A 27,730-nucleotide genomic window follows, 5' to 3' on the forward strand; every position below is an offset into this window, starting at 1 on the left:
ACCCTCAAAATCCAACTCCACCCTACAACTCCACCCTACAACTCCACCCTACAACTCCACCCTACAACTCCACCCTACAACTCCACCCTACAACTCCACCCTACAACTCCACCCCTACAACTCCACCCCTACAACTCCACCCCTACAACTCCACCCCTACAACTCCACCCCTACAACTCCACCCCTACAACTCCACCCCTACAACTCAACCCCTACAACTCAACCCCTACAACTCCAACCCCACCCTCCAACCCCACCCTCAAACTCCACCCTCCAACTCCACCCTCCAACTCCACCTAACTTTTATTTAAGTATTAATTATTTAAAAATAAAAAACATTATTTGTAAAATCAATACTTCTAAGTCACGTAAATACAAAACATGTTGCATTAACAATGCTATATGTGTCATTGTCAAAAAATAAAAGTATTAGCTTTGTAAATGACAGAGGTATTCATTTCACAATTTTCAAAAATAACACATAAATAACAAATTTGTCATGTACAAGACAAATAACTCAAACTTTCCTAATGCGAGACCTATTGCATTGCAAATGCTTGTTTGGGTTTGGCGATGGGTAATGTTTAGATGTGATGAGGGTTTTTAAGGGTCGGGATGGGTGAAGCTCAGGCATAGAAGGGATGTTTAGGTGTCTGGAATGGGTGGAGTTTAGGAGTGCTCAGAGGTTTGTCTTCAGAATGCATCGAGTTTATGGGTGACGAGGGGTGTTTAGGAGGCTGGGATGGGTGGAGTTTAGGAGTGCTCAGAGGTTTGTCTTCAGAATGCATCGAGTTTATGGGTGACGAGGGGTGTTTAGGAGGCTGGGATGGGTGGAGTTTAGGAGTGCTCAGAGGTTTGTCTTCAGAATGCATCGAGTTTATGGGTGACGAGGGGTGTTTAGGAGGCTGGGATGGGTGGAGTTCAGGAGTGCTCAGAGGTTTGTCTTCAGAATGCATCGAGTTTATGGGTGACGAGGGGTGTTTAGGAGGCTGGGATGGGTGGAGTTCAGGAGTGCTCAGAGGTTTGTCTTCAGAATGCATCGAGTTTATGGGTGACGAGGGGTGTTTAGGAGGCTGGGATGGGTGGAGTTTAGGAGTGCTCAGAGGTTTGTCTTCAGAATGCATCGAGTTTATGGGTGACGAGGGGTGTTTAGGAGGCTGGGATGGGTGGAGTTTAGGAGTGCTCAGAGGTTTGTCTTCAGAATGCATCGAGTTTATGGGTGACGAGGGGTGTTTAGGAGGCTGGGATGGGTGGAGTTTAGGAGTGCTCAGAGGTTTGTCTTCAGAATGCATCGAGTTTATGGGTGACGAGGGGTGTTTAGGAGGCTGGGATGGGTGGAGTTTAGGAGTGCTCAGAGGTTTGTCTTCAGAATGCATCGAGTTTATGGGTGACGAGGGGTGTTTAGGTGTCTGGAATGGGTGGAGTTTAGGAGTGCTCAGAGGTTTGTCTTCAGAATGCATCGAGTTTATGGGTGACGAGGGGTGTTTAGGAGGCTGGGATGGGTGGAGTTTAGGAGTGCTCAGAGGTTTGTCTTCAGAATGCATAGAGTTTATGGGTGACGAGGGGTGTTTAGGAGGCTGGGATGGGTGGAGTTTAGGAGTGCTCAGAGGTTTGTCTTCAGAATGCATCGAGTTTATGGGTGACGAGGGGTGTTTAGGAGGCTGGGATGGGTGGAGTTTAGGAGTGCTCAGAGGTTTGTCTTCAGAATGCATCGAGTTTATGGGTGACGAGGGGTGTTTAGGAGGCTGGGATGGGTGGTATTTAGGGATTGTAAAGGGTTGGGATTAAAAGCATCTGAATTAATTGTTTGACATTGTAAAAGATATCAATCCAAAATAACGTCCCCTGAAGAAAAACACCCAAAGTGTTTCTGAAAGTAAGACCGGCAGCCACTGCATTTATACCTTACAAAATAAGCATGCAAAAGTCAATTTGGAACAAAAGGAGGCACTATGAATTGGTTTCTGTGAAACTGTAAATGTCATTCCTTCTGCAGATTTTTATTAAACAGTTTAGATGAAATGGTTTCTCAGTAATGGTATTCCATGAAATCGCATCCAAGCGAAGCATACAAAGTGCAGCTGCCTCTGCGCCCGTACTGTGCGAGACTTGCAAGCTAACCTTCCTCTCTGGGTTTGCCTCTTGTAGTACCCCAAGTATTATGCACCCCCACCGCTGACTCTCTTCTACGCCATGGAGACAGACACTCCAACTGCTGAGGACATCCAATTACTGAAGAAGACGATGGAGACCGAGGCTGTGCAGGTCAGCAAAGGCTCTCCCTCTCTCTCCTCCTGCTTGCCACATCCATTGCACTTCATCTGTCGCCCTCTCGCTGCATAGTCCCAGTACAGCTTCCCAGGGAATCCTCGCACTTCCATCCTCTTAGTGCAAGCCTGTGCCTTGTATTTATTTTTATTTTTTATCCTTGCTCACTTGGTATGGAAAGGAGCGCATACTCTGTTCTTTCACTGTGGCTTCTTGCCGTACCTTGAAGTAACAGCTTGGTATTGTGTCGCGGCTTCCAAAGACTCGCATGGCACATTCCTCACTGTGCTTCAAGGTTTCTTACTGCACATACTGTCACCGTGCATCTACTAACAGTGTTCTTTCAGTTCACCAGGACCTGTTTACTGCCTCACTGATGCGTCATGACTGATATCGGACTTGTCACTCTGGCAGCATGCATTTCACTTTTTCTGTCCCGGTGTATCAGGCGCATGAAGCGTCATTTGGCGGTTACGCCATCATGGGTCCGGTAGTGCGAAGTGACCTCTGCTGTGCCTGTAGCAGGGCATCGGGTCGTGTGAAGTGAACTTCCTGTTGTATGCATGGTTTTGCCAGGGCTCTTTGTTCACGAGTAGTGCCTGGCACAGGCAGTGTGTCCTCATGGATATTATGAGGCAGCTGCTGGCATGAAGTGTCCTCTGTTCTTCGGTGATGGGTGGTATCGCTGCGATTGTTTTAATGGCGTGTGCTCTAGCTTAGTGTACCCACACCGCTTCCCCAAAAACAGCCACCATTTCCTTTCCTCACTTTTATGTCCGTGAACTTTGCACTTTCCTCCACTGTGGTGTTTTATGGACCATCATCTTCTAGAGTTGTGTACGATCTGTCTTCGGCCTTTATTTTTTCATTAATAGCATAAATCGTCCACACAGTTCTTTCTATGTATGCATTAAGGAATGTTGTTTAGGTGAGTTTGAGTAATTTATCAGAGTAAAACCCCTTGCCAGCTTTTCCAGTACAAACTAACTCTGTGTTCCCTGTTCATCCTCGCCAAGGACTGATTCTTGAAGCAAGTTTACTCTCCCATGATTGTTTAACCACAACATACACTCTAGACCAGGATTGGCGCCCTGTAATACTTGTTCCCACATTCAGACTCTGTGTATTGGGAATTGATGCCGACTTGTAACCCCGGTTCTCCAGCACTAGACTTTTCATGCATTCGCATACGTGAGTTTTTCACCTTCGTCCGGCTGGGAGCCCTCTATAGTCAGTGTTTACAGACCAGGCTCATATACACTCATTCAACTCATTATAAGACTCCGACTCCAGACTTGTAACCCCGGTTCTCCAGCACTAGACCTTTCATGCATTCGCATCACCTTCGTCCGGCTGGGAGCCCTCTATAGTCCGTGTTTACAGACCAGGCTCCTATACACTCATTCAGCTCATTATAAGACTCCGACTCCAGACTTGTAACCCCGGTTCTCCAGCACTAGACCTTTCATGCATTCGCATCACCTTCGTCCGGCTGGGAGCCCTCTATAGTCCGTGTTTACAGACCAGGCTCATATACATTCATTCAACTCATTATAAGACTCCGACTCAAGACTTGTAACCCCGGTTCTCCAGCACTAGACCTATCATGCATTCGCATACTTGGGTTTTTCACCTTCGTCCGGCTGGGAGCCCTCTATAGTCAGTGTTTACAGACCAGGCTCATATACACTCATTCAACTCATTATAAGACTCCGACTCCAGACTTGTAACCCCGGTTCTCCAGCACTAGACCTATCATGCATTCGCATACTTGGGTTTTTCACCTTCGTCCGGCTGGGAGCCCTCTATAGTCAGTGTTTACAGACCAGGCTCATATACACTCATTCAGCTCATTATAAGACTCCGACTCCAGACTTGTAACCCCGGTTCTCCAGCACTAGACCTTTCAAGTCAAGTCAAGTCAATAAATTTATATAGCGCGCTACATACCCAGAGGGTCTCAAGGCGCTTGAAGAGGGGTTGGGAATTACTTCTCGAATATCCAGGTTTTAAGTTGCTTTCTGAATGCTAGGTGGGTTTGAGTGAGGCGAAGGTGCATGGGAAGTGAGTTCCAGGTTTTGGCCGCTAGGTAGGAGAATGATCTTCCTCCCATGGTGGTTTTGTTGACGCGGGGAATAGCAGCGAGGGCTTGGTTGGAAGAGCGCAGCTGGCGGGAGGGGGTGTAGAAGGAAAGACGTGTATTGAGGCATTCGGGTCCAAGTTCGTAGAGAGCTTTGTGTGCGTGGGTGAGGAGGCGGAAAGTTATCCTCTTATTGACGGGGAGCCAGTGGAGGTCTTTCAGGTGACCAGAAATGTGTTCTTTACGCGGGATGTCTAATATGAGTCTGGCTGATGCGTTCTGGATGCGTTGGAGTTTTTTCTGAAGTTTTGCGGTGGTACCGGCGTAAAGGGTGTTTCCGTAGTCCAGGCGGCTTGTAACCAGTGCGTGGGTGACCGTTTTTCTAGTTTCGGTGGGGATCCAGCGAAATGTTTTTTTGAGCATGCGAAGAATGTTGAAGCAAGATGAAGAGACGGCGTTGACTTGTTTGGTCATCGAGAGTGAGGAATCCAGGATGACGCCTAGGTTCCGTGCGTGGTCCGTCGGGATGGGTGCTTTTCCAAGGGCTTCTGGCCACCAAGAGTCGTCCCAGGCGGAGGGGGGGGGTGCCTAAGATGAGGACTTCTGTTTTGTCTGAATTCAGTTTCAGACGGCTATGCTTCATCCATTCGGCTACCTCTTTCATTCCTTCATGTAGGTTGGTTTTGGCGATGTTTGGGTCTTTGGTGAGTGAGAGGATCAGTTGAGTGTCATCAGCGTAGGAGATGATGTTGAGGTTGTGTTGGCGTGCGATAGTCGCGAGGGGGCTCATGTATATGTTGAGCTTGAGCTTTTCACCTTCGTCCGGCTGGGAGCCCTCTATAGTCAGTGTTTACAGACCAGGCTCATATACACTCATTCAGCTCATTATAAGACTCCGACTCCAGACTTGTAACCCCGGTTCTCCAGCACTAGACCTTTCATGCATTCGCATACTTGAGCTTTTCACCTTCGTCCGGCTGGGAGCCCTCTATAGTCAGTGTTTACAGACCAGGCTCATATACACTCATTCAGCTCATTATAAGACTCCGACTCCAGACTTGTAACCCCGGTTCTCCAGCACTAGACCTTTCATGCATTCGAAGTTTTTCACCTTCGTCCGGCTGGGAGCCCTCTATAGTCCGTGTTTACAGACCAGGCTCATATACACTCATTCAACTCATTATAAGACTCCGACTCCAGCCAACAAGGAAGAATGACGCCAAACTCCTCATCTGTTAGTGATCAGATTTTTCTGCTGCACTTTTAGTGGAATTAGGGAATCCTCAGTGTCTCCTCTGTGAAATTCCATTTTGACTTGGAAAACAATTTGTGTAATGTTTTGCTTTTGATCTTTTGTTACTCAGACTTTCTAGGAAGGTGATTAAACCTATGTTCGAGGCATATGAGCTACAGATTACACACTGTGCATAGGTCACCACCTAGTGTTGGGCCTGGATGTTTGCAGTTGTTTTTGTCTGGAAAGTCTTTGGAAGTCGCGGGATAGGTGACTCCTCCTTTGGATCATATTGAGCATGGGCATCGGATCCATCCTCAGATTGTTTTTTTCCGCCACCGGGCACGAATGTCTTTCCTGCGCTGCGGGTTGGAACCGATTTTCCTTCGGCGCGCAATCCTCACCAACCTCTACGGTATTGTTTTGAACGCGTTTCCAATCAACGCTACTCTTCAAGTCTTCGATTCCGGTCGTCGGCGAAGGCCTTCGGGCCTACCCAGGCCTCATCTTCCAGCCCATTTAAAAAATTTCCTCAATGTGGGTCGAAGTTTCCCCACACCGATCTCCATGAGGTGTGCAACCTTTGCCTCTCACTGGAGCACGAGGCCTGAGACTGTTCCGCTTGTGCCTCCTTCCGCTCCAAGAAGACGATTCGGGACCGACTAGCTCGAAGAACAATGGCTCGCTCGTCCGCTTCGATCCCAGACGACATCTTCCGAGAAGGCGTCGACGTCCCAGAACAAGAGCATGAACATGGCGTCGACAGCAACTCCGAGGCCGAAGAATCAGACGTCGAGGACCTCACTCCAGCTCAGCGGATTGTCATTGCACACTTCGCCCCACAACCCTTCCTTGACATCCTCCAAAAAGGCTTCGGTCACACACTCACCTTCGGGCCCGGGTGCACGCAGAGACACTGCTTCCCATGCACCGCCTTCAAGCTCGGCAAAGAAGCCTAATAAGCCTTTAGGCGACCCTGGCTCGAGTCAGCCTACCCCCTGTGCCGGCGCACACCTACCGGCACTGAAAAAGAAGCCATCTTCTTCCTCCACGTCAGCTGCTTCCGCATCTAAGCACTCGGCGGCGAAGACTAGCACCAGCTCCTCAGCACCTAGACCACATTCTGAGCCGACCGAAAAAATTGCCACCCAAAGTACCCCACTCCCATGCTTCGGAGCTGAAAAAACCCTCGGAGCCGAAAAAACCAAATGTTCCACCGGCCAAAGACACTGCAAAAGAACAGGTTTCAAAGCCGAAAGAGGCTACCGGCTCGGTGCCGAAAAAGCCTTCGGCACCGAAGGATCTACCTCCCACAAAGGAATTATTCCATCCAGATCCTACACAAAAAACTCTGGTTAAAGATCCCAAAACTGGTCGACCATTAGACACGCCTGCACGGCTCCTCATCCTAAGAAGGACATTGCAACCTCTCCTCTAAGGATACCTTCTTCTTCTCCTCCTCCTCCTCCTCCACCTCATACTCCTCCACCACCTCCTCCCCTACCACATCACTCCCCTACACCATCTCCTACTCCGTTAGCAGACGATGATAACTGGGATGACTCCTCTGATGACACAGTGGGCGGTGCAGATAGTGAGCCACCATATAATCTTAGTCCTCCTGGCTCACCTGATCCTTTGGATGATTATAGCACCCCAGATGTCTCTAACATCCCACAAGATGACATATATCCCTCCAGGCCTTCCCCACCAGAGGACACTATGGGATTCAACCAACTTGTGCATAGGGCTGCCCAATACCATGGGTTGACCTACATACTGACCCAGTAGAGGAAGACCTCCTTATGGATACCTTTGACACCACACACAGGTCCACCACAACTTTACCCATGCTTAAAGGGGTCAACAAGCACGCGCCAGAAGTCTTCAAAGACCCAGTTAGGGCTCGAATCATCAACCCCCGAATTGAGAAGTATAAGGCTGCCCCCCTCAGATCCAGCCTACATAAAAGGACCAGCGCCACTAGACTCCCTTGTAGTCTCCAACGCAAGCAAGAGAGCCAATTCCCAAACATCAAGGAAGGCTCCCCCACCATATGGAGTCTAAGCTCCTTGACGCCTCAGGCAAAAGAACAGCGTCACAGGCCGTAAACATATGGCGCTTTGCCAATACTCAGGCACTACTAGCAAGGTACCACGGGGCACATTATGATGAATTAGAATCCATAATGCAGCACCTTCCAGACAAGTACAAAAACAGGGCCAATGAACTTATACAAGAAGGTAAAACTATTACAAATACCTCTATTCGTTGTGACCTAGATGCAGCAGATACTGCGTCAAGGGCGATAAACACCAGTGTCCTCTTGCATAGGCATTTCAGGTTTCAAACCTGAAGTGCAGAGTGCCATCCTCAACCAACCCTTTGATGAGCAACATTTATTTGAGCCAAATGTGGACGTATCCCTTGAGAAAATGAAGAGATACGGACACAGCATAATCTTTGGGAGCCTTGCAGTCACAAGCTCCCAAACGCTCTTTTCGCCGATCATCTTACAGAGGCACCGCCAGAGGCTACTCTTCAGACAGTTCCTCTACTTTTTACAAAGCCCCTACACAATCCACTTACAATAGGGGCTACCAAAGAGGGGGTTACAGGGGCAACAACAACAAAGGCAGAGGCAAAACTAATAACTCCTGCACAATGACTTCCTTCCACTTCCCCCACCACATTCCACTCCAGTTGGGGGAAGACTTTAACAATTCCTTCCGGTCTGGACCAACATCAAATCAGACAGGTGGGTGCGACGAATAATTCAGTCAGGTTACTGTCTAGAACTAACATCCCCCCCCAAACATACCATCCAAACAACACCCAATGTTACAGGAAAGGAACATCTGCTTCTGCTAAGGCAGGAGGTAACATCCCTCCTACATAAAAGTGCAATAGAATGTGTTCCATCACATCAACGAAACAAGGGAGTTTACTCCCTGTACTTTCTTATCCCAAAGAAGGACGGCTCTCTAAGGCCTATTCTAGACCTCAGACCACTAAACCTGTACATACAATCAGACCACTTACACATGGTCACACTCCAGCGGGCCCTTCCTCTCCTTGCTATCCTAGATCTCAAGGACGCCTCTTTCCACATTCCCATTCACACAGCTCACAGAAAGTATCTCAGATTTGTACTGGAAGGTCAGCACTATCAATTCAAGGTGCTCCCATTCGGAGTCACAACAGCACCAAGAGTGTTTACCAAGTGCTTAGCAGTAGTAGCAGCACACTTAAGAAGGCAGAACATTCACGTCTTTCCCTATCTCGACGACTGGCTCATAAAAGCAAGCTCATACAGTCAGTGTGTACAACACACTCACGCCACCATCCACCTATCCACGACTTGAGGTTCACAGTAAACCACACCAAGTCTCCCCTGCAACCGTCCCACGTACAACAATATCCCGGTGCCACAATAAACACTTCAACAGGGCTCGCTTATCCCTCCCCTGCCAGGATAACAAATATGTAAGCTCTCCTAACAAAATTCCAACCGCACCACTCTCTTCCAGCTCGAGTGTTCATGCAACTCATAGGGATGAGAGCCTCTTGCATATTCATAGTGCCTCATGCAAGACTACAGATGCGTCCTCTTCAAGAGTGCTTAGCATAACAGTGCAACCAGGCTCAAGGTCAATTAACAGACCTAGTGTTGGTAGACGGTCGAACTCACCTCTCTCTGCAATGGTGGAACACCAAAAACCTTTCCAAAGGACGACCGTTCCTAGAGCCAGTTCCTCAAATAGTCATGACAGCGGACGCATCGCTCTCCGGCTGCGGAGCTCACTTACTGGAGCACACCATGCAAGGCAGGTGAACGCCGCACCAAAAGCTACTCCACATCAACCATCTACAGTTACTAGCCATATTTGTAGCCCTAAAAGTATTTCAAAAGCAAATATCTGGCAAAGCTGTCTTAATCCGCACAGACAACATGACAGCCATGTACTACATAAACAAACAAGGGTGGACACACTCTCTGCAACTCTCTGTTAGCGCAGCAGATATGGAGATGGGCTATACCTCTAAACATCTTCCTCTTAGCCCAGCATGTTCCAGGAGTACAAAACACCATAGCCGATCTGTTAAGCCGTCAGACACCACAGATCCACGAGTGGGAACTTCATCCACAAGTTCTTCACCCGTTTTTTCAAATGTGGGGACATCCTCAGATAGACCTTTTCGCCACCCTCTACGCCAAATGCCTAAGCTTCGCCGCCAGATATCCACACCCACTGCCCAAAGGCAATTCGATATGGATGAACTGGTCCGGCACATTTCGGTACGCTTTTCCACCTCTCTTACTGCTTCCATTAGTGGTACGCAAACTACAGCAGCATACTCTGACCCTCATCCTAGTAGCTCCAACTTGGGCCAGACAACCGTGGTACACCACACTGCTGCAACTTTCTGTAGTACCGCACCAAAAGCTACGCCTGTCTCCACGCTTCCTAACCCAGAACCATGGAGAGATCAGGCACCCGGACCCAGATCAGCTCAACTTTGCGATCTGGCACCTGAAGTCAGTTCGGTTACCTCAACCTTCCCCCTGAATGTATGAATGTTATTAAAGAGGCTAGACGTCCCACCACTAGAGCATGTTATGCAGCCAAGTGGAAACGTTTTGGTATATACTGGCATAACAACAACATCAATCCTCTCGATGTGTCTATTCAACTCATCATAGGATACTTACTACACCTCCAAAGATGTAACTTAGCGTACACATCTATTAGACTGCACCTTGCTGCCCCTTGCAGCTTACCTACAAAACGGGACAACATCTATCACTTTTTAGAGTACCTGCCATAAAGGCTTTTATGGAGGGCCTCAAAAGAATCATTCCTCCCAGGGCACCACCTTCACCGGAGTGGAATTTAAACATTGTTCTCACACGGTTAATGGGACCTCCCTTTGAACCTTTACATAAAACTGAACTGCAATTCTTAACTTGGAAAGTCGCTTTCCTAGTAGCAATTACTTCTCTCAGAAGAGTTAGTGAGCTACAAGCAATCACCATTCAAGAACCTTTTCTACAAATGCATCATAATAAGGTTGTTCTCCGAACCAATCCTAAATTCCTTCCAAAAGTCATTTCCCCCTTGTACCTCAATCAATCTGTAGAGCTGCCCGTATTCTTCTCGCAGCCACAAACAGTTGCAGAAAGAGCTCTTCATACCTTAGATGTCAAAAGAGCATTACTTTACTACATTGAAAGGACACAACCGTTTCGTAAAACTAAACAACTTTTTGTGTCCTTTTCACCACCACACAAAGGCAACCCCATCTCAAAATCTGGGATAGCAAGGTGGATTGTCAAATGCATACAGATTTGCAACCACAAAGCTAAACGTAAGTTACTTGTCCCTCCTAAAGGCCATTCTACAAGAAAGATAGGGGCTTCAATGGCATTTTTAAGGAACATTCCCTTAGATGACATCTGCAAAGCAGCTACATGGTCTACACCGCACACATTCACAAAACACTATTGTGTAGATGTGCAAACAAAACAACAAGCTACTGTGGACCAGGCTGTACTCAAAACACTGTTTCAAACTACTGCAACAGATACGGGGGGTCGCCGCTGGGGGTGAGTACTGCTATACAATCTATGCACAGATATGAATTCAGCAGCCCACATGCCTCGAACGAAAATGCTACTTACCAGTATGCATCTGTTCTTGGCATGTAGAGCTGCAGAGTTACACACGCCCACCCGCCTCCCCGGCTGCCTTTATCTGTTCCATTATCTGTTCCATTATTACCCTAATTAGATACAACTTACATGGACATCCTTCCTTTTCTTGCAAAGCTCCATCATTTCCCTAATGGCGAAAAACAATCTGAAGATGGAGCCGATGCCCATGCGCAATGTGATCCAAAGGAGGAGTCACCTATCTCGCGACTTCCAAAGACTTTTCTGGACAAAAAAACAACTGCAAACATCCGGGCCCAGCACTAGGTGGCGATATATGCACAGTGTGTAACTTCTACAGCTCTACATGCCAAGAACAGATGCATACTGGTAAGTAGCATTTTCCTTTTCCTCATTTGTTTTGTTTGGGAAGGGGGGCGGTTGGAGCAGGAGAGGGCATCAAACCACAGCTGATATGCCGGCCAAAATGAAATCTCTCCTCAAAGCTTACAGGCCCTACGGCATGAAGATTTACACGTATGACCTCCTTTGGACTATATTTGCCATCACACTCGCCACAAACAAAACATGAAATTGTGTTGAGATGAGTTACTAAACCAAAGGTTCAGACACTTGGTAGAAAGTTACCATCACCATAGTATGAATTAAAGTGTTTGACTCTGCGATTCATGATAGAGGAGACTGCATTATAAGTAACTTGTTACTAACCGGCTTAGGATTTATATTTGAAAGCTTGAAATCCTTCCCTGTTGTCAGACTTAAAATTGCTGGTTTATATTTAACGGTAGCAGTATTGAAATGCATGCTTCTGAAGCAGCACTTATCCACTGGGGTGGCTGTGCGCAGAACTATACCCCCACTAGAAGCCGCCATCCTTCAATGTTTGATTGCGTGCCAGGTGTGAAGGAATCCCTGAAGTCCATTGCTCTTCTATCGCATATTTCCAACTTGAAAACATTTGTATAAAAATAAATGCTTAGGAAAAACAGCTTTGCTCTGCAGCCAGCTCCCGCTCCTCAGATGGCAGGCATTTGTTTTGTTTGTTGATCCTCCGAGCTTAAAGCCTGTTCTAGCATCAGCTGGAGCTTTGTGCTCTGCCTTGAAAGATCAGAGCAGTGTTGGATCTTCACTGTGACAACAATCCACTGAAGAGAGAAAGTCCCTCTTCAGCCACGTGCCTTATTAGTCATTCTGAAGAACGCCTGAAGAGGCGTTAGCTCTCTCCATCCAGTACATGGGCCTCAGAGAATACTGAAAAGTGTAAGCCTTTTTCGACAGTCTTTCTAAGCTAAGGAGGGAGAAAATCCTTTAGAGGGGAAGTGAATTGGAAGTGTCCCCCTAAAACTTAAAAAACATTCTTACAAAATGAAAGCTTGTGGTGGAGTGTAATATGGAGGATTGTGAGGTGAAGGTCCAGGATACGTGCATACGTCCAGTGAGCTTCCCTTTAAGTGGCAGTTGTGAATCCTCAGTCTCTGACATGAAGCTTAAGTCGCTGGAATAGTTCACAACAGCATGCATGTCGATGACCTTTGCATTAACGACTCTGCCCACTTGGTGACCGTTAGTCAGTCAGTCAGTCAAAGTTCTTTATTGCGATAACTTAATATCATACAAAGACAATGGCATAAAAATACAGACAACAAGTAGCATGAATAAAAGAGCAGTTAAAAACAGTTAAAAACAGTTAGAACATTAAAAAAGAGCATTTCAGATAAAAATCAATGTACCATATTGCAAATCATTAAGACTTTGTAATTGCGTGGTATTAAAGTGCATTAATAATAAAGTGCATAATAAAGTGCAATATCCCAAGGGATGATCCCCACATAAATATTCTACTATGGTAACTACAAGACCTGACACACTGTGATCTAAAATTCATTAACCTGAAATTGCCATCAGCCCGACTAGTTAATAAACAGGTCTGCACTCTTGAGTCTGGTATTCCTGCTTCTTATTGCTCTTACCAGGAAATTTGCCACGAAAAACATGATCCTGGGAGTTTGCAGCATTTGTAAGTAAATAAGAGCAGGTCGAACCAGAATAAATCCCGCTTCCTTAAGTATAGGAACGAGAAACTGTCTCCGGGCATCATTATAATAGCTACAGAACATTATGAAGTGCATTGTGCTCTGTTCTGAAAAAAGATCACAGGGACATGGCGGGGCCTTTTCAGGGGTACTCCACTCAGAGTAAAAACCCAAGTTAAAATGAATTAGATTGAGTCTAAAACGGGTTAAAATGAACCTATGATAAGGATTAGTCACCATATTGAGGTAGTTGTCAGGACCACTAGGTATAGCCAGCAAGAGGCTGGCCCTAACACAGGGTTTCTTTAGCTCGACTTCCTCCCTCTCTAAGGAAAGAAGGTCCTTCATGGCAACCTTGGTGAGGACAACGTCATTGGATGTTATGGAGTCAGTGGCTGTGTATAATTCAGGCCTCCCCAACCTACAAAAACTGTCCTTGATGTACTTTAACCATCCAATCCTGTGTGCATTGTCCAGGGTCAAACAGTCCCTTATTATGGAATGGTTTAGGGGAATTTCAGGATTTAGCCACAACTTGAGCCATGCGATTAATGGGGCTATTCTAACCAAATCGCTAATGAAGCCTTCACCTAGCTCCTGGTGGACAGTGTAAGAAGGGGTTGACTGCGGGACGCCCAAAACTGATCTAAAAAATCTGTTTTCCGCGGTCTGAATGGGATCAACTCTTTTATACCCCCCAAAGGGAGCTCCCATATGAAGCTACAGAGATACATTTGGCTTTGTATATTTTGCTAATTGCTTCAAAGGGCCTGCCCCCTAGTCTTTTTGAAAAGCCATGAAGGGCCGCGGAAGTCCTAGCCAGTGTAGCTACTCTACTTTTTACATGAGGGCCCCAGCTACCTTTCTCATCAAAGGTGATCCCCAGGTAGGGAAAAGTAGTAACCCGAACAAGTTTTTCCCTTCCGCAGAAAAAAGTTTTGTGAAGGGATTTCCTTGAAGCCTGACCCATAAACATGACCTGGGATTTTTTTGCATTAATTTTCAGGTCTAAGGAACCCATAAAGGATTCGAAAGCATCCAGCAGCCGTTGTAGCCCCACTCCTGTTCGCGCCAGAAGCACCGCGTCATCCGCGTACAGGAGAACTGGAATACCCTGTTCCCCTGCACGTGGAATATCGCAAGTGACCCCTCTTAGAGCGGGCTCTAAGGCATTCACATACAACGTGAACAGTAAAGGTGCCAAGATGCATCCCTGACGGACACCTCTTTCAGAAGCAAACACTTCAGTGCATCTTCCATCAGTGGAGACTCTAACTTTAGCAGACAGGCCAGAATGAAGGTCGGACAGTAAGTTGACTATAGATCTGTCCAGACCCATCTCAACCAGTTTACCCCAGAGCTTGGATCTGTTGACCATATCAAATGCAGAGGAGAGGTCCATGAACCCTAGGTACATGGACCCATCCTTAGCTCTGGTGTATTTCTCAATCAGTAGGTGGAGGTTGAGGCACTGGTCCAGGGTGCTTCTCTTGGGTCTGAACCCGTATTGCACATTGCTCAAGATGTTATTCTCGGTGGCCCATATATTCAGTTTTGCTAATAGGGCTCTCCCTAAGATCTTGACTGAGGAGTCTATCAATGAAATGGGCCTATAGCATGCAGGGTCCTGCCTATTGCCTTTTTTAAAAACCGGGATAATAGTTGAAGTTTTCCAGGACTCCGGAATGTTGTCACGGTTTAAGGCGTTAAAAACCCTGCAAAGCAGTCTTGACCAGAAGTTGGGGAAGCATTTAAAGGCATCAGCCGGAACACCATCCGGTCCCGGTGCCTTTTTTGTCAGAGTGCGACTAATAGCGTCTAAAATATCCTCAACTTCAAAGTGCAGGTGGTTACCCAATATAATGGTAGACTCTTCATGAGCACTATTCTTGGCTAGAGACTGGCCTGAGTGTATGTCTCTAAAGTGTTGGATCCAGTCCTGATCTGGGATATTTGCTTCCAGGGGGGAGTTATCCTCGCCTGGTGACCGTTAATATACACCACACTGTTGATGAGACCTCCTGCTAGAGCCTTCCTGGTGATCATATCTTTCGATCCCTCTTTAACAAGCGTCTGGTCAGACATAGCCCTATCAGCAAGACCCGTGCCAGACTCCTGCTCGTCTGTGCGGCTGCTTCACCTCCGAGGACCTCCAGGCCGCCTTCACTCACAGAAAACACTTGGAAACCAAGAGACTTGGCAGTCGAAACAACAGTACCAATGCTACGTTTGGGGCTATGGTTCTCCCGCAGAGGATTTTCATTCCACTCGCATAATTGTTGCCCACCTGTTGATAATTGAGACCGATGAAGTAGAGATCCCTTGAGACGAAGAAGCTCTATGCATGAAAGAGGAAAGTGTTTGAAGAAAAAATCGCGGCACAACTTTTCCTGTTGATATGCATTGCAGCAAAGGCAATTTCAGACAGGAGATAGGTAAAATTAAGTCATTTTTGGCTTTAAAAAGATCGAAGTCTCCTACCTGAATGGGGTTTGTTGGCAAGTATGCCTATGTCCAGCACAAGAGCCATCGGTCGTTCTTCGTATCTACACCCCAAGCGCCCACACACAGTGCAAGTGCCAGACACTGCTCCCTGTAGAGTATAGCATGGATCATTAGCATCGAAGCTCCCCCTCCAGCCCGTCCTTACGCTCGTGAGACTCCCTAAAAGGAATGGGGTAAGATTGGACAGTATCAGAAACTGAGAGAGACCCCAGCTGTAAATAACTGGTCCTAATATGGTCTGTTGTTGGTAAGTCTTAGGCACAAGATTCACTGTCACAGGCAAGTAATTGTGTCTCCCCCCAAGTCCCCCCCCCCACCATGTTTGTGCGATTACAAAAACCTTGTAGTCACCCTTCTGCTGCAATCAAACAGTGAAAGGATTGTTCAGTGAGAATTCTGCATTTAAAGCTGTTGTACAACTGATGTCAAGTTACTGCCGCGCTTGGATCGATTTCCAGAGATGGAGTTGCGCTCAAGGCAAGCTTCCTATATGCATTTTAAATGGAGTCCAGCACTGGTGACAACGTTGACAGATAACAGTTGCTGTCACTGTACATCTTTAATATTCCTTTGGAAATCTTTGATATACACCGGGTGAAACAGTAACATTTATATTTCCACCTTTAGAGGCCATCCTACAGGGTGATATGGGCACTTAGTCAAATATAATCCTCTGATGCATGCTTTGAGTTTTTGTATTTTGTTTGTTTCTTGTGTTTTTACACCAGTATTTTGTTTTAATAATCTGGCCTGGACTCTTACCTGCCCGCAACACTAGTAAAAAAAAGAGCATGTAAGTTAGATGTTCAGAAGAACCAGGGCTGCCAAATGACTACAGTTCACACGAGCGATACTTCCACTTATTTCAGTATTGGAACTTTCATAGATTCCCATGCTTGTATCATTCCCCGTCGTCGGAATGGGAGTCCCCGGTATACATAAAATAGCAATAGAAACCCTCACTAAAACAGAACCTAGGCCTAGGCCCATTGCTTTTTTGCAACCTATCCACCTCTTTGTAAAAGAGACAAACAAATTAACAACCATTCAGATTAGCCTCACCCCCTAGAGCCCTTTTGAGAGAAGCTCAGAACCTTAGATTTTCTACCGCACGTTGTGCAAGGGAGTCTCCACTAAGCTCTGCTCATTTTTTTTCCTAGAACTTGGATTCTACATCTTTTCCAACAGTTTTTCTGAAACAATTTCTCCAGGATGTCAGATAAAGAGAAGAAGGCCTTCTTTAAGGCATGTGCCACCTTATATATTGAAGGCAAGCACAAGGACTGTTTCAGAGAAGGGTTTTTAGTGGCCAGGGAAAATTCTTGGCGCTCTGCTAATTAACGCAAGTGTTTGGATACAAAACAAATCAGTGTGGTGCAACCAGGTGAGGATATAAGCCCTATAACTCCTCAATGTTGTGTGGGTGAAACCCTCCCAATGATAAATAAAGCAAAAAACTAGGCACACATAATAGTAGACAAACCGTATGTAGGAAAGCACAAGAAATAGTGTAGTAGCCACCAGTTTTTAAGAAAAATCTTCAGATGAGTCGGGTAACGTTCAGTCTTTTAATTCATCTTTAGTTTAGAGCCAACAAACAGAAGAAAACCAGCCGACACGTGTTTCGTCGCAATTGGAAAATAATTCTGGTCCTTGTGGCTATGCTGACAGCCCTTCTCAGCTACATGTCAAATGCCAGGACACAGACTCATAAGGGGAGTATAAGGATTTTGAGCAGTATGGTCCTCCCGCTCAATATCAGCGAGACTATCATCAGGAGATGGTCCAAATGCCCTCCTCCTTATTAACGGATTTACAAGCTATGCTCTTGGATTACAGGAAACGATTTGCAGCAGAGCCTCCTATTCCAGTAGGAGTGCCGGTTACTACTGTTCCTCCTGCTTGTCCTGTGGCCCCACAATTACCACCATCTCAGCCACTGCTGGAAGCGCAGGATATTCCACCAGTTGTGCCTCCCGTCCATGATGACACCTCTGACTACAATCAAGGCAATGTCACAATCCAAGATCCAGATGTGGAGCAGGATGACTTATTCCAGATCCAGCTTCTCCTGCTCCGGCACCTGTTGATTCCCCCCCTGTGGATATAGGGGGTTTCCATAATTTAATGGAGAGGGCCGCCAAGAGGTTCGACCTACCCATGACCAAGGTGGAATCTGAGTGCTTCCTTTATTACTTTAAGGAACCTTATAAGAGGTCGGTCTAGTAAAGTCCGATTGTGGACCATGTTTGGGAGGAAGGCTTAAAGGCAATGCAGAATCCAGCAACTGTCATTCCAGTTTTACCTCGTCTGGAGAAAAAAATATAAGGCTCCGGATGGTAGCCCAGCCTGTTTGACCAGTCAGCCAAAACCGGACTCTGTCATCTTGCAGGCTGCTCAAAGGAAATCTAGAAATCCTTCAAACCCCTTTCCACTTCTCCAGATAAAGAGGGCAAGCGTCTGGGTAATGTAGGCAAGATATTTTCATCTATGTCGAGCCTGCTGGTCAGAGCAGCTAATTCTTTGGCTATACTTGGGCGTTACGATCGCCAGATGTGGTGCAACCTGTCCCTGTATCTCGATCAGTTGCTGGAAGAAGGAAAGAAAGAAGTAAAAAGAATTCTCCACGAAGGCCTGGTAACCTCAGCAGAGATCATTGATTGTGCAATGGATATAGCAACAACTGCTTTTCGGTCCTTGGCTGGAGCGGCTGTCCTTCACCAACAGGGCTTGTTGCGGGCCACTTGGTTCCCGCCGGAAGTCCAGAATAAGATTTTAGATTTGCCCTTCGATGGAGAAGCGCTGTTTGAAAACATATAGATGATCCGCTCCAAGACATTAGGAAGGATACAGAAACCGCAAAATCCTTAGGGACTCTGCAGTTCCGCAAGTTCCTATTCCGAGAAGCAAGGGGAAGAGTTAACTCTTCATATAGAGGCGGTAACCAACAACAGCAGTACTCCTCGTATGGTTCACAGTCACAATCCTACAAGCCGAATTATAGCTAACGGCAGAATCAATCTTCTTTCTCTCGCTCGAACAACAGAGGAAGGCAATGTCTCCAGGGCAGAGACAACTCTAAGCGCCAATAGAGGCTTGCTGGCTCTGACTACTGCCCCCTCTCCTCCTGTGTCATCAGTGGGAGGCAGAGTTTCATATTACCTCCACAACTGGCAGCAAATAACAGCAGACCGTTGGGTATTGAACATCATTCAAAAAGGCCACACCCTGGAGTTTGTCCAACCACCACCATCCAGGCCCCCTCGCACCACGGTATCTAACATCTCCGTCTGCTACGGTTAGAGGTCCACCAATGCTCCTCAAAGGAGCTATAGAACCAGTCCCTATCTCTCAAAGGGGAAAGGAGTTTTACTCCCGGTTCTTCCTGATCCGGAAGCCGTTAGAAAAGTGGTGCCCTATACTAGATCTGAGGGAGCTCAACACCTATCTCATCAAATAATCCTTTCGGATGGTTTCTCTCCAAGACATCCTTAGTCTTCTCAACTCTGCAGATTTCATGACCACTCTGGATCTAGAGGACGCTTATTTTCACATACCCATTCACCCAGCTCACAGGAGCTTTCTTCGCTTCACAGTAGCCAAGGGCCATTTTCAATTCAGGGTTTTTCCTTTTGGACTGAGATCTGCTCCACGTATCTTCACAAAGGTATCGGCTCCGGTAGCAGCCTTTCTGCGGAAACCAAAGCTTCAGGTCTTCCCTTACCTGGACGACTGGTTGCTAAAAGCTCCTACCCAACAGGCAGCTGAGGAGGCAGTCATAACGTGTGCACGCCTGTTTGCCAATCTCGGCCTACAAATCAACGAACAGAAGTCTTCTCTTCGTCCGTCAAGGACAACCAGAATTCTGGGAGCCATTCTAAACACATCTATAAACAAGGCTTTCCCGACCTTGGAGCGATGAGAGAAACGAATGTCCATGGCTTCCCGGTTGTTAAAAAGGTTACTTTCAGTTTGCCTCTAGAAGTCCCTGCTGGGTTCGAACTCCTCATGCATACCCCGATTCCTCACTGCAGATTGAGAATGCGTCCACTCCAAGAAGAGTTAGACTTGCACCAAGTCAACGGATGGCAGTGGACGGCAGTGGCACCAAGTCGACCATGAAAGAGGCTGTGTCATGGTGGATAACCAAAGAAAACATTTCTCATGGTCTGTCTTTCAGACTAATCCTGGCTCCACACATAATAACTTCGGACGCCTCTCTCGAAGGCTGGGGAGCGGTGTTACAAGATCTTCATGTAAGCAGTCGGTGGCAGCCTCTGCATCGTCTGTTGCAAATCATTCTGCTGGAGCTCAGAGCGATTCACCTAGCCTTGCAAGTCTTTCTTCCACGAATACAACAGTCGGCAGTTCTTATACGTACGGACAACACGACAGCCGTGCATTATATAAACAAAGGAGGCACCAGGTCTCGACTTGTCCCAAGGAGCCCAGTCGATCTGGGAGTGGACAATTCAGCAAGAGATATCACTCCAAGCGGAACATCTTCCAGGTGTCCTCAACAAGGCAGCAGACACTCTCGGCAGACTGAAGTTTGTCAGCCACGAGTGGGAACTGGACAACTTCATTTTTCAGAAGGTTTTTCACATACGGGGCACACCTTCCATAGATCTTTTTGCCACTCCGGAGTACAAGAAATGCTGGTACTATGCAAGCAGGATTCACCATCCAGGATCGTTGGGGAATGCGCTTTCGATGGCCTGGTCAGGCGCATTTGTTTACGCTTTTCTCCCCATTGCTCTGATCCCCGACTTCTCCGGAAACTCAAAGCAGAACCGTGCAGGATGATTCTGATAGCCTCTGGGTGGCTCAGACAGTTTTGGTTCACAGAACTTCACCTTCTCTCCCTGGACCTTCTTCTGCCTTTGCAGTCGATTCCTTTGCTGCAGACGATGTCCCAGGGCAAAGTTTGGCATCCGGATCCTCACTCTCTTCAGCTCTCGGCATGGCTCCTGAGCAGCGAGAATTTCTTGGTCTGAATCTCTCCGCAGAGTGTAAAGAGGTACTTTCTCAGGCAAGAGCCCTAAGTATGAATAAGGCTTACAGATTAAAGTGGAAGCGTTTCCGTATCTGGTGTCAAAACAATGACCTTTTGAATCCGAGCCATATAGAGTTCTTCCATACATTCTATCATTAGCAAAAGAAGGACACTATCAAAGTGCTTCTGGTGGCAATTTCTCTCTTCAGACGCACGTCTTCAGGCCCTTCCCTCTGGTCGGCAAAGATAGTTAAACAGTTTCTCAAGAGACTTTTCAGAGTTTTTCCTCCAGTCATGCCTCCTCCTTCTCTTTGGCATCTGAACTTGGTTCTCGCCCAGCTTATGAAGCCTCCTTTCGAACCTATTCACAAAGCCGAGTTGAAATTCCTCTCCTGGAAGGTAGCGCTTCTTCTAGCTTTGACGTCTGCGAGGCGTGTGGGAGAAATGCAGGCTCCCACCATTCAGGAACCCTTTCTACAGTTCAAAAAAAGGAACAGTGGTTCTACGTACTAACCCAAAATTCATACCTAAAGTTCCTTCGAACTTTCATTTAAATGTGCCGGTAATTCTGAAGACTTTTTTCCCTCAACCGGCTCCAGCAGAGAAAGCACTTCACTCTGGACGTTCAGAGGTGCTGAAAGTTCTATCTTCAACGAACTAAGGACTTCAGGAAGTCTTCTCAAATGTTTATGTCTCTTAGTGACCCGCATAATGGATTTCCCCCTTTCCAAGCAGGGGATCGCTTGTTGGATCACCAATGCACCCTAATATTGTCACAAGGCAGCGGGCAAGCCCCTGGAGGGTCGAGTCCGGGCTCCATCCACGAAGCTGATGTCTTCTTCTACAGCTCTCTTTGCTGGTGTTCCTATCCGGGAGATCTGCCGTGCAGCAACCTGGAGCAGTACTCATACGTTTACAAAGCATTACTGCCTGGATGCTGCAACACAGAGTGATACAGCAGTCGGCCAAGCAGTTCTAAGGAATCTTTTTCAGTAGTGGTGAGCTTTCCCGTTCATCCCTCCTTCCATGTTGCTGTTTTATCAGCTCTTGCACATTTTTTAACCTTATGTATTTGTTTCTGAAGTTTCTAGTATGTTGTTTACCATTGGAAAATGTTTTCATGATTTGTTTACTATGACTTTGTTCCTAGTTTGATATTAATAATGGTTTCCAAAAATGTGCTAACTGCTATCTACTGTGATACAAGCATAGGAATCTATGAAAGTTCCAATACTGGAGTAAGAAAACGAGTTACTTCCCTGTAACTTTGGTTCTCCAGTATTGGAGTCTTTCATAGATTCCCATGTGACCCACCCGCCTCCCCAGGGAAAGCTAAGCCTCTAGCTTCTTCAGTGGTTTGGTTACACAAGTGCTTTGAAAATCTGAGGGTCTGAGCTTCTCTCAGGAGGGTTCTAGGGTGTGAGGCTAATCTGATTGGTGGATCTTTCTTTTGGTCTCTTTTACAAAAAGAGGTTGATAGGTTGCAAAACTGCAATGGGCCTAGGCCTAGGTTCTGTTTTAGTGATGGTTTCTATTGCTATTTTATGTATACCGGGGACTCCCATTCCGACGACGGGGAATGATATAAGCATGGGAATCTATGAAAGTTCCAATACTGGAGAACCAAAGTTACAGGTAAGTAACTTGTTTTCTTCTTGAATCTTCCTTTTACAAAGAATCGTATGGGGCACAAGTGAACTAAATCAAGACCACAAGTCCCAGAGTTTGTTGATGTTCTTAACGGACTGCCTAAGACTGTAACCAATGTGGCCTCTAAATATGGCACCTTATGATAATCTTATTAACAGTTCAAAATCTTTAACACAAAGTGTAGTGTAATCGGTATGGACTGTGTATAATTAGACAAAATGGATCGCATCTTAAGACGTTCCTGCTTGCAGGTGGTATTTCTTCCCTCCTTGTCAAGCAGCATAGCTACCCAGAGATTGAACCAAAGCCGTAGCCCATGTAAATTATCCCTCAGTCGTTAGCAGGATCTGCCCCTGGTTTTTGTAAAACCCTGAGATCTGTACTCAACATGTTTTTATTTGACTACCAGATGACAGCTATCCCCAGCATAGAGCCTGTAATCAAAAGGTGTATTATTTGCAATTTTCTGAGCTCAGCATATGCTATTTTTATTTGGGAAGGATATGACCTTGGTCGGTTGTTTTCTAAGTTCTCTGGTCTCACTCACTGATTCTCTTTGCCTTTCAGATGCTGAAGGATATTAAGAAGGAGAAAGTATTGATGCGCAGGAAGTCTGAGCTGCCTCAGGATGTCTACACGATTAAAGCTTTGGAATCTCATAAGAGAGCAGAAGAATTCCTCACTGCTAGCCAGGAGACGCTCTGACGTGCCTTCGAGACAGCCAGGGGCAGTGCAGTCCCCATTCCCCTATCAAAATTGACAAAGCAGATCCAGACACAGTGCACTCCTTCCGTCAAACTAGGAAGTGATCTCTCGGCCAGTGATTGTGACGAGCTTCTATTCTCTGCCATCCTCTGTCTTGCCTTCTTGCTGTCCTCATTGGCTTTTGTTTGTCTGCTTTTGCTAGTGGGCTTCTATGTCGGCATCCATCTTCTATTTTTGTTTACTCTTGCTTTGTGTCCTGTCTTATGTCGTTTGTCTGCATTCTTGCCATGCTCATATGGACACTGGGATAGGTTGATCGTAGGAATCCTGGATCCCTTTATTGGGAATGGAAGATCTACTCGTCCCTCCCTTGTAGAACCTCTAGACATGCACTTATAAGTAGCAGTATGGGGCAGCACCTCCCATCCTCTGCCAAATCTGACCTCTCTCCGTCCCTCTCCGTTGAGTGCCTAACCAGCCTCGGTTCTACGCTTGACCTGCTCTTTCCTCCTCGCCTCCAGTCACTGATGACTTTGGTACTTTGCAGGATCAATATGTATATCGCCCCTCCTCCCTTGCCCGCAGGACTTGTCTCCGCAGTGACATGCCTGCTCCAGGTAGGAGCTGCTTTTCTACACTCCTCTCCTTGTCTGGTAGCAGCCCACTCTTGTGTCCCGAGATAAAGATCTTGTGAAGGGAGAGAGTTTTCCAGTGATGCTGGTACTGAGTGTATCACACAGTGATTCACGTTCTCCAGGGAGGCGTTTGCTCCGTTGGTTGCTGAATGACTCTACTGGGAGTGCAGTATGTGCTGAAGCTTCTGTTCTGTGCTCAGTGTCCTGTAGTTTGTTTTGTTTTGAGTATTTATAAAGCGCATACTTGCCCATGGGCGTCTTCGCGCTGTGGGGTTCCTCTGTCGTGCACATACGCTGTTGGCTCGGATAGCTGGATGTTCATACTATGTTTGGGGATTCCCACATGTTCCTCCTTCATTGCCTAATGCCTTTTTCGCGCCATTCAGACTGATGGGTTTGCGGGCTGGGCTGGGTTTAAACACTAGTCTTTGCAACAGTGATCCCATTGGAGGGGATTGGTACTTGTGTTGTCAGACATTCAGCTTTCCAAGGTTCTACTGTAGCGCCGATCACCAAGCTAGAAAATGAATTCGGAGAACAGTAATATAGGTAGAAGACAATGAGGCTCAGTCCAGGCCTGAGTAGGCTCAGGAACATCAGACATGCAAGATACTCGGGATAACTCCCACTCTGGACTGAGTTCCCTTGATCTATTGTATGTAAATATCTGTGCATGTCCTAAACATGTTATATATATATATATATATATATCTATATATAGCTTTCCCTTCCCCCAAGCTCCTCAGGCAAATGTAAAATACCTTTGAATACTTTACCTCTGTTGGGAACTCGCTAAATGAGATTTGCGACTGCCCATACGAGGAGCAATTTTTGGGTGCCTCCGATTGTTGATGGGAAAAATGTTCATCTCAACATTAAACACCTGTTTATAAAGTTCAGTGTGCCCACAGAAGTGGCAAAAACAGAAAATAGTGGGCAACTGTAATCATGACATCATTTATTACAAAGACATAACTAATAGTGAAGAAATGTGATCAGTTTTAAAGGCAGTATATGAACAGAAAGGCTGGATAAAATGACGCTTTGGCAGCACAGCGGCACTGTTAAAGCCCATCTTGGCTGTGTGGGACACCATCGGCAGAAACATTTGTAAGAGTGGCATTGTATTATGGAAAGGGGCGACCAATGCCTGTGTGGGGCATAATTACCCCTCACGGGCTGAATACTGTCTTTTTCTTCACAATATCTACTCATTCAGCGGGATGCTTTCATGGTAGTCTCTGAGTATTGGTAAGAGGGTAAGACGAAAACTCAAATGAGATTGGCCAGGTGAGGTGGGTCCTTTTGAAGATTTGATAGGTAGGTGCCTTCGGTGCCTCTAAATGATGACACCATTAAATAGAGTTTTTGGCACCAGCTCCGGCTGCCAAACCTTTAATCTCTCTGGTGGTCCGCTGTGCTGCTGCCATGGTTCTTGCATTCTTGAATGTCTGATAAGTAAGTGAATTATCAGAAATCTCTCCAGGCAAATTAAAACCTTTAAATGATCAGTTAAATTCTATCCTTTCAGTTGGTGCTGGGAATTAGAAGTAGTAGGTCAGTCACAGAGGACGTCCCATTAGTTTCACAGGCATCCTCTCCTCCAGTAATGAAATGTGGGCGTTTTCACAATCTGATGGGTACGTTTTAGTACCAAGCACTGAAAACACGGTTTTAACATAATCATACGCACGAAAGTCGTTTTACTCAAAAACATCCAAAGATTTAACTTATTCTAGAGATGAAATGAGGCACTATTGTAACTTCCCTTTAGTAATATATGATGGACACTGGGCACTAGAAATGTACGAGGGTATGAGTGGAGTTGCATGGAGATGGTGCTTGTGAGGTCTACAAAAGGAAGATGCTTCTCCTAGGATGCTGGATACGCTTGTGAGGGTTGGACAGTGACTGCTGAGCATGGAGGAGGACACTAGGTGAAGGTGTTGGATCATTCACGCTATACAAAACCGAAGGTGGAGTGGAGCTAGTTCCTCTGAGCCACCAAGGCATAACGACTAAACTGAGATACGTCTTCACATGAAGTGAGTTGGGGAAGTCTAGCACATGAAGTGCAGTCTTCGGCTAAATCTGCTCAGTGACAGAAGTCACTTCAGTCCAGATGTGTAGTGGGCAAGTAGATGTTAAACACCATGGTATCTACCCTGCCGTCCCAACATGTTACCCAACCCCACCCCCTCCTGGGCTTAGTCTTGTCAGTTCCCTCTAGAGCCTAAGATGAGAACTATTTGTCTGCCAGCTGAGCAAGCTCCCTACTCCTGTATCTTCAATTTTATTTGTAAAACTCCATAAGGCCCAATCGTAAACTCTTGCACTTCACTTTACAGGTGCCACCCACCACATTCCAAATTGTGTTGCTTGTCCCTCTCCCACAAACCCCATTAGTTCACAGCAAAGCCTAGTATTTTAGGTTTTCATTCCATTCATTTTTCTGTAAGACCTACCTCCTCCCTTGAGAAGGGCAAAGCAGCAGAGTGCACACATGTCCAAATTTCTGTTGCACAATCCTCCTCTAGACTAAGCAGCGAAAGCATGTCAGTTCTTACCAAACATGCGCCGTTGTGGGTTCTCGCAGGCAGGCTTTTCTAAAAATGATTGTCCACTATGGCTTACTTACATGCACCATCCCCTCCTGTTTCTCACCAGTTTTCCTACCAGACTCTCCCGTTGGTTGTTTATGGGTTGGAAATGCACATCGTTCCCTTCAGAAGAGGATCTTGTTCCTGCACCAAATCTTTCACCTAACCCGGGATCACGAATTCATGTCACAAATTAATAAAAAAGTTCTCCATACACACCTAGTGAGCCACGAAGGTCATCATGTATATGTCAGTTAAAAGCCATGTCTTTTAGGCTCACCTGTTTGTTCAAGTGAAAAATGTTTTCCTGGATGAGGGCGCACCTTGTATCTGTCCGTGCCACTCTTCGTTGTGTTCTTTGAGTCACTGGAGCTTCTATCATTCTGCCGGTTCCTAACCAGCCTCATACCCTTGCCCAAGAATCCTGTTTTCATACCTCATAACCACTATCCTTTCTGAAAGCTGGAGTTTTCTTTTATCCTAAAGCCCGGATAAACATTTTTAAGTGTTGCTTCTCCGATGTACTTCATTCTGTGATGTGACAAAAAAAAGACTTCAGAATTGCACTTTATTAACAAGCTAAAGGATTTGATGTCTGACGCTGCTATTTTGGGGATGAGCCCTGGATGACGAGCCGTCTCTTTACCTGCCTGGATCAAGTGCTCACGTTCCCGTCCATATGCTGTCAGTATTGCATCCAGTGCAAGGTTGGATCCGCTCATGTCCTCTCAGCTGTGAGAAGACGGGAGCTGGGACTCTAGTACCTCCTCGGGCTGTCCTCCGTCTCATAGCATCGTCATGACCAGGGAAATACTAAGCAGACCAATGAAATAGCATTCCCGACCTGACTAACACTACGCTGCTTCCAGGTCCTGTCTGTACATATGTTTTACTTTATTTTTAGGTAGCGTTACATAGTATGACAGGTCAGATTTTGTACAGATGTTCATGTATGTACAGAATAAAATAAAAAGTCTCTTGAAAACTCAGGTTTTTTGTTTGTGATATACTAGACACTTCCGTTCGTCGGTTGTCATGTTGGATAGAGGATTCAGGGCCCGATTTAGATCTTGACGCACAGGTTACTCCGTCTCAATAGTGACGGGTATCCCACCCTCTGAAATATAAATCCCATGGTTTATTATGGAATTTATATTTCAGCAAATAGGATATCCGTCACCGTTGTGACCGAGCAACCCGGCAGCTAAGATCTGAACCAGGCCCTGAGTCTTGTGTTTGTGGTTCCGAGTTGCAGAGTCTCCCATGTGACAGCTTTGTGTTTGAATTTTGATCCCTCGTCCAGCAGGACCCTATACACAGTGAGCTGATGCCTCGTCCGATCACTGGAAC

At 46.3% G+C, this 27,730-nt stretch overlaps 1 protein-coding gene across 3 annotated transcripts in view; it reads left to right on the plus strand.

The window, feature by feature from the left end:
• PPP2R5D (protein phosphatase 2 regulatory subunit B'delta) overlaps nucleotides 1-27,369 on the plus strand; it is a 273,958-nt gene extending 246,589 nt beyond the window's left edge. For 2 of the 3 annotated variants that reach the window (XM_086925820.1, XM_086925822.1), the window contains 2 exons: nucleotides 2,149-2,265; nucleotides 23,008-27,369. In XM_086925820.1, the coding sequence (XP_086781946.1) occupies nucleotides 2,149-2,265; nucleotides 23,008-23,145 (255 nt within the window). In that variant the 3' untranslated portion in view covers nucleotides 23,146-27,369. The remainder of the gene's footprint in view (nucleotides 1-2,148; nucleotides 2,266-23,007) is intronic. The other variant, XM_086925821.1, reaches the window with a different exon arrangement.
• Nucleotides 27,370-27,730: the final 361 nt, after the last annotated feature.

Source organism: Lissotriton vulgaris, chromosome 6, assembly GCF_964263255.1.
Source record: "Lissotriton vulgaris chromosome 6, aLisVul1.2, whole genome shotgun sequence".
NCBI classification, from domain to species: Eukaryota; Metazoa; Chordata; class Amphibia; order Caudata; family Salamandridae; genus Lissotriton; species Lissotriton vulgaris.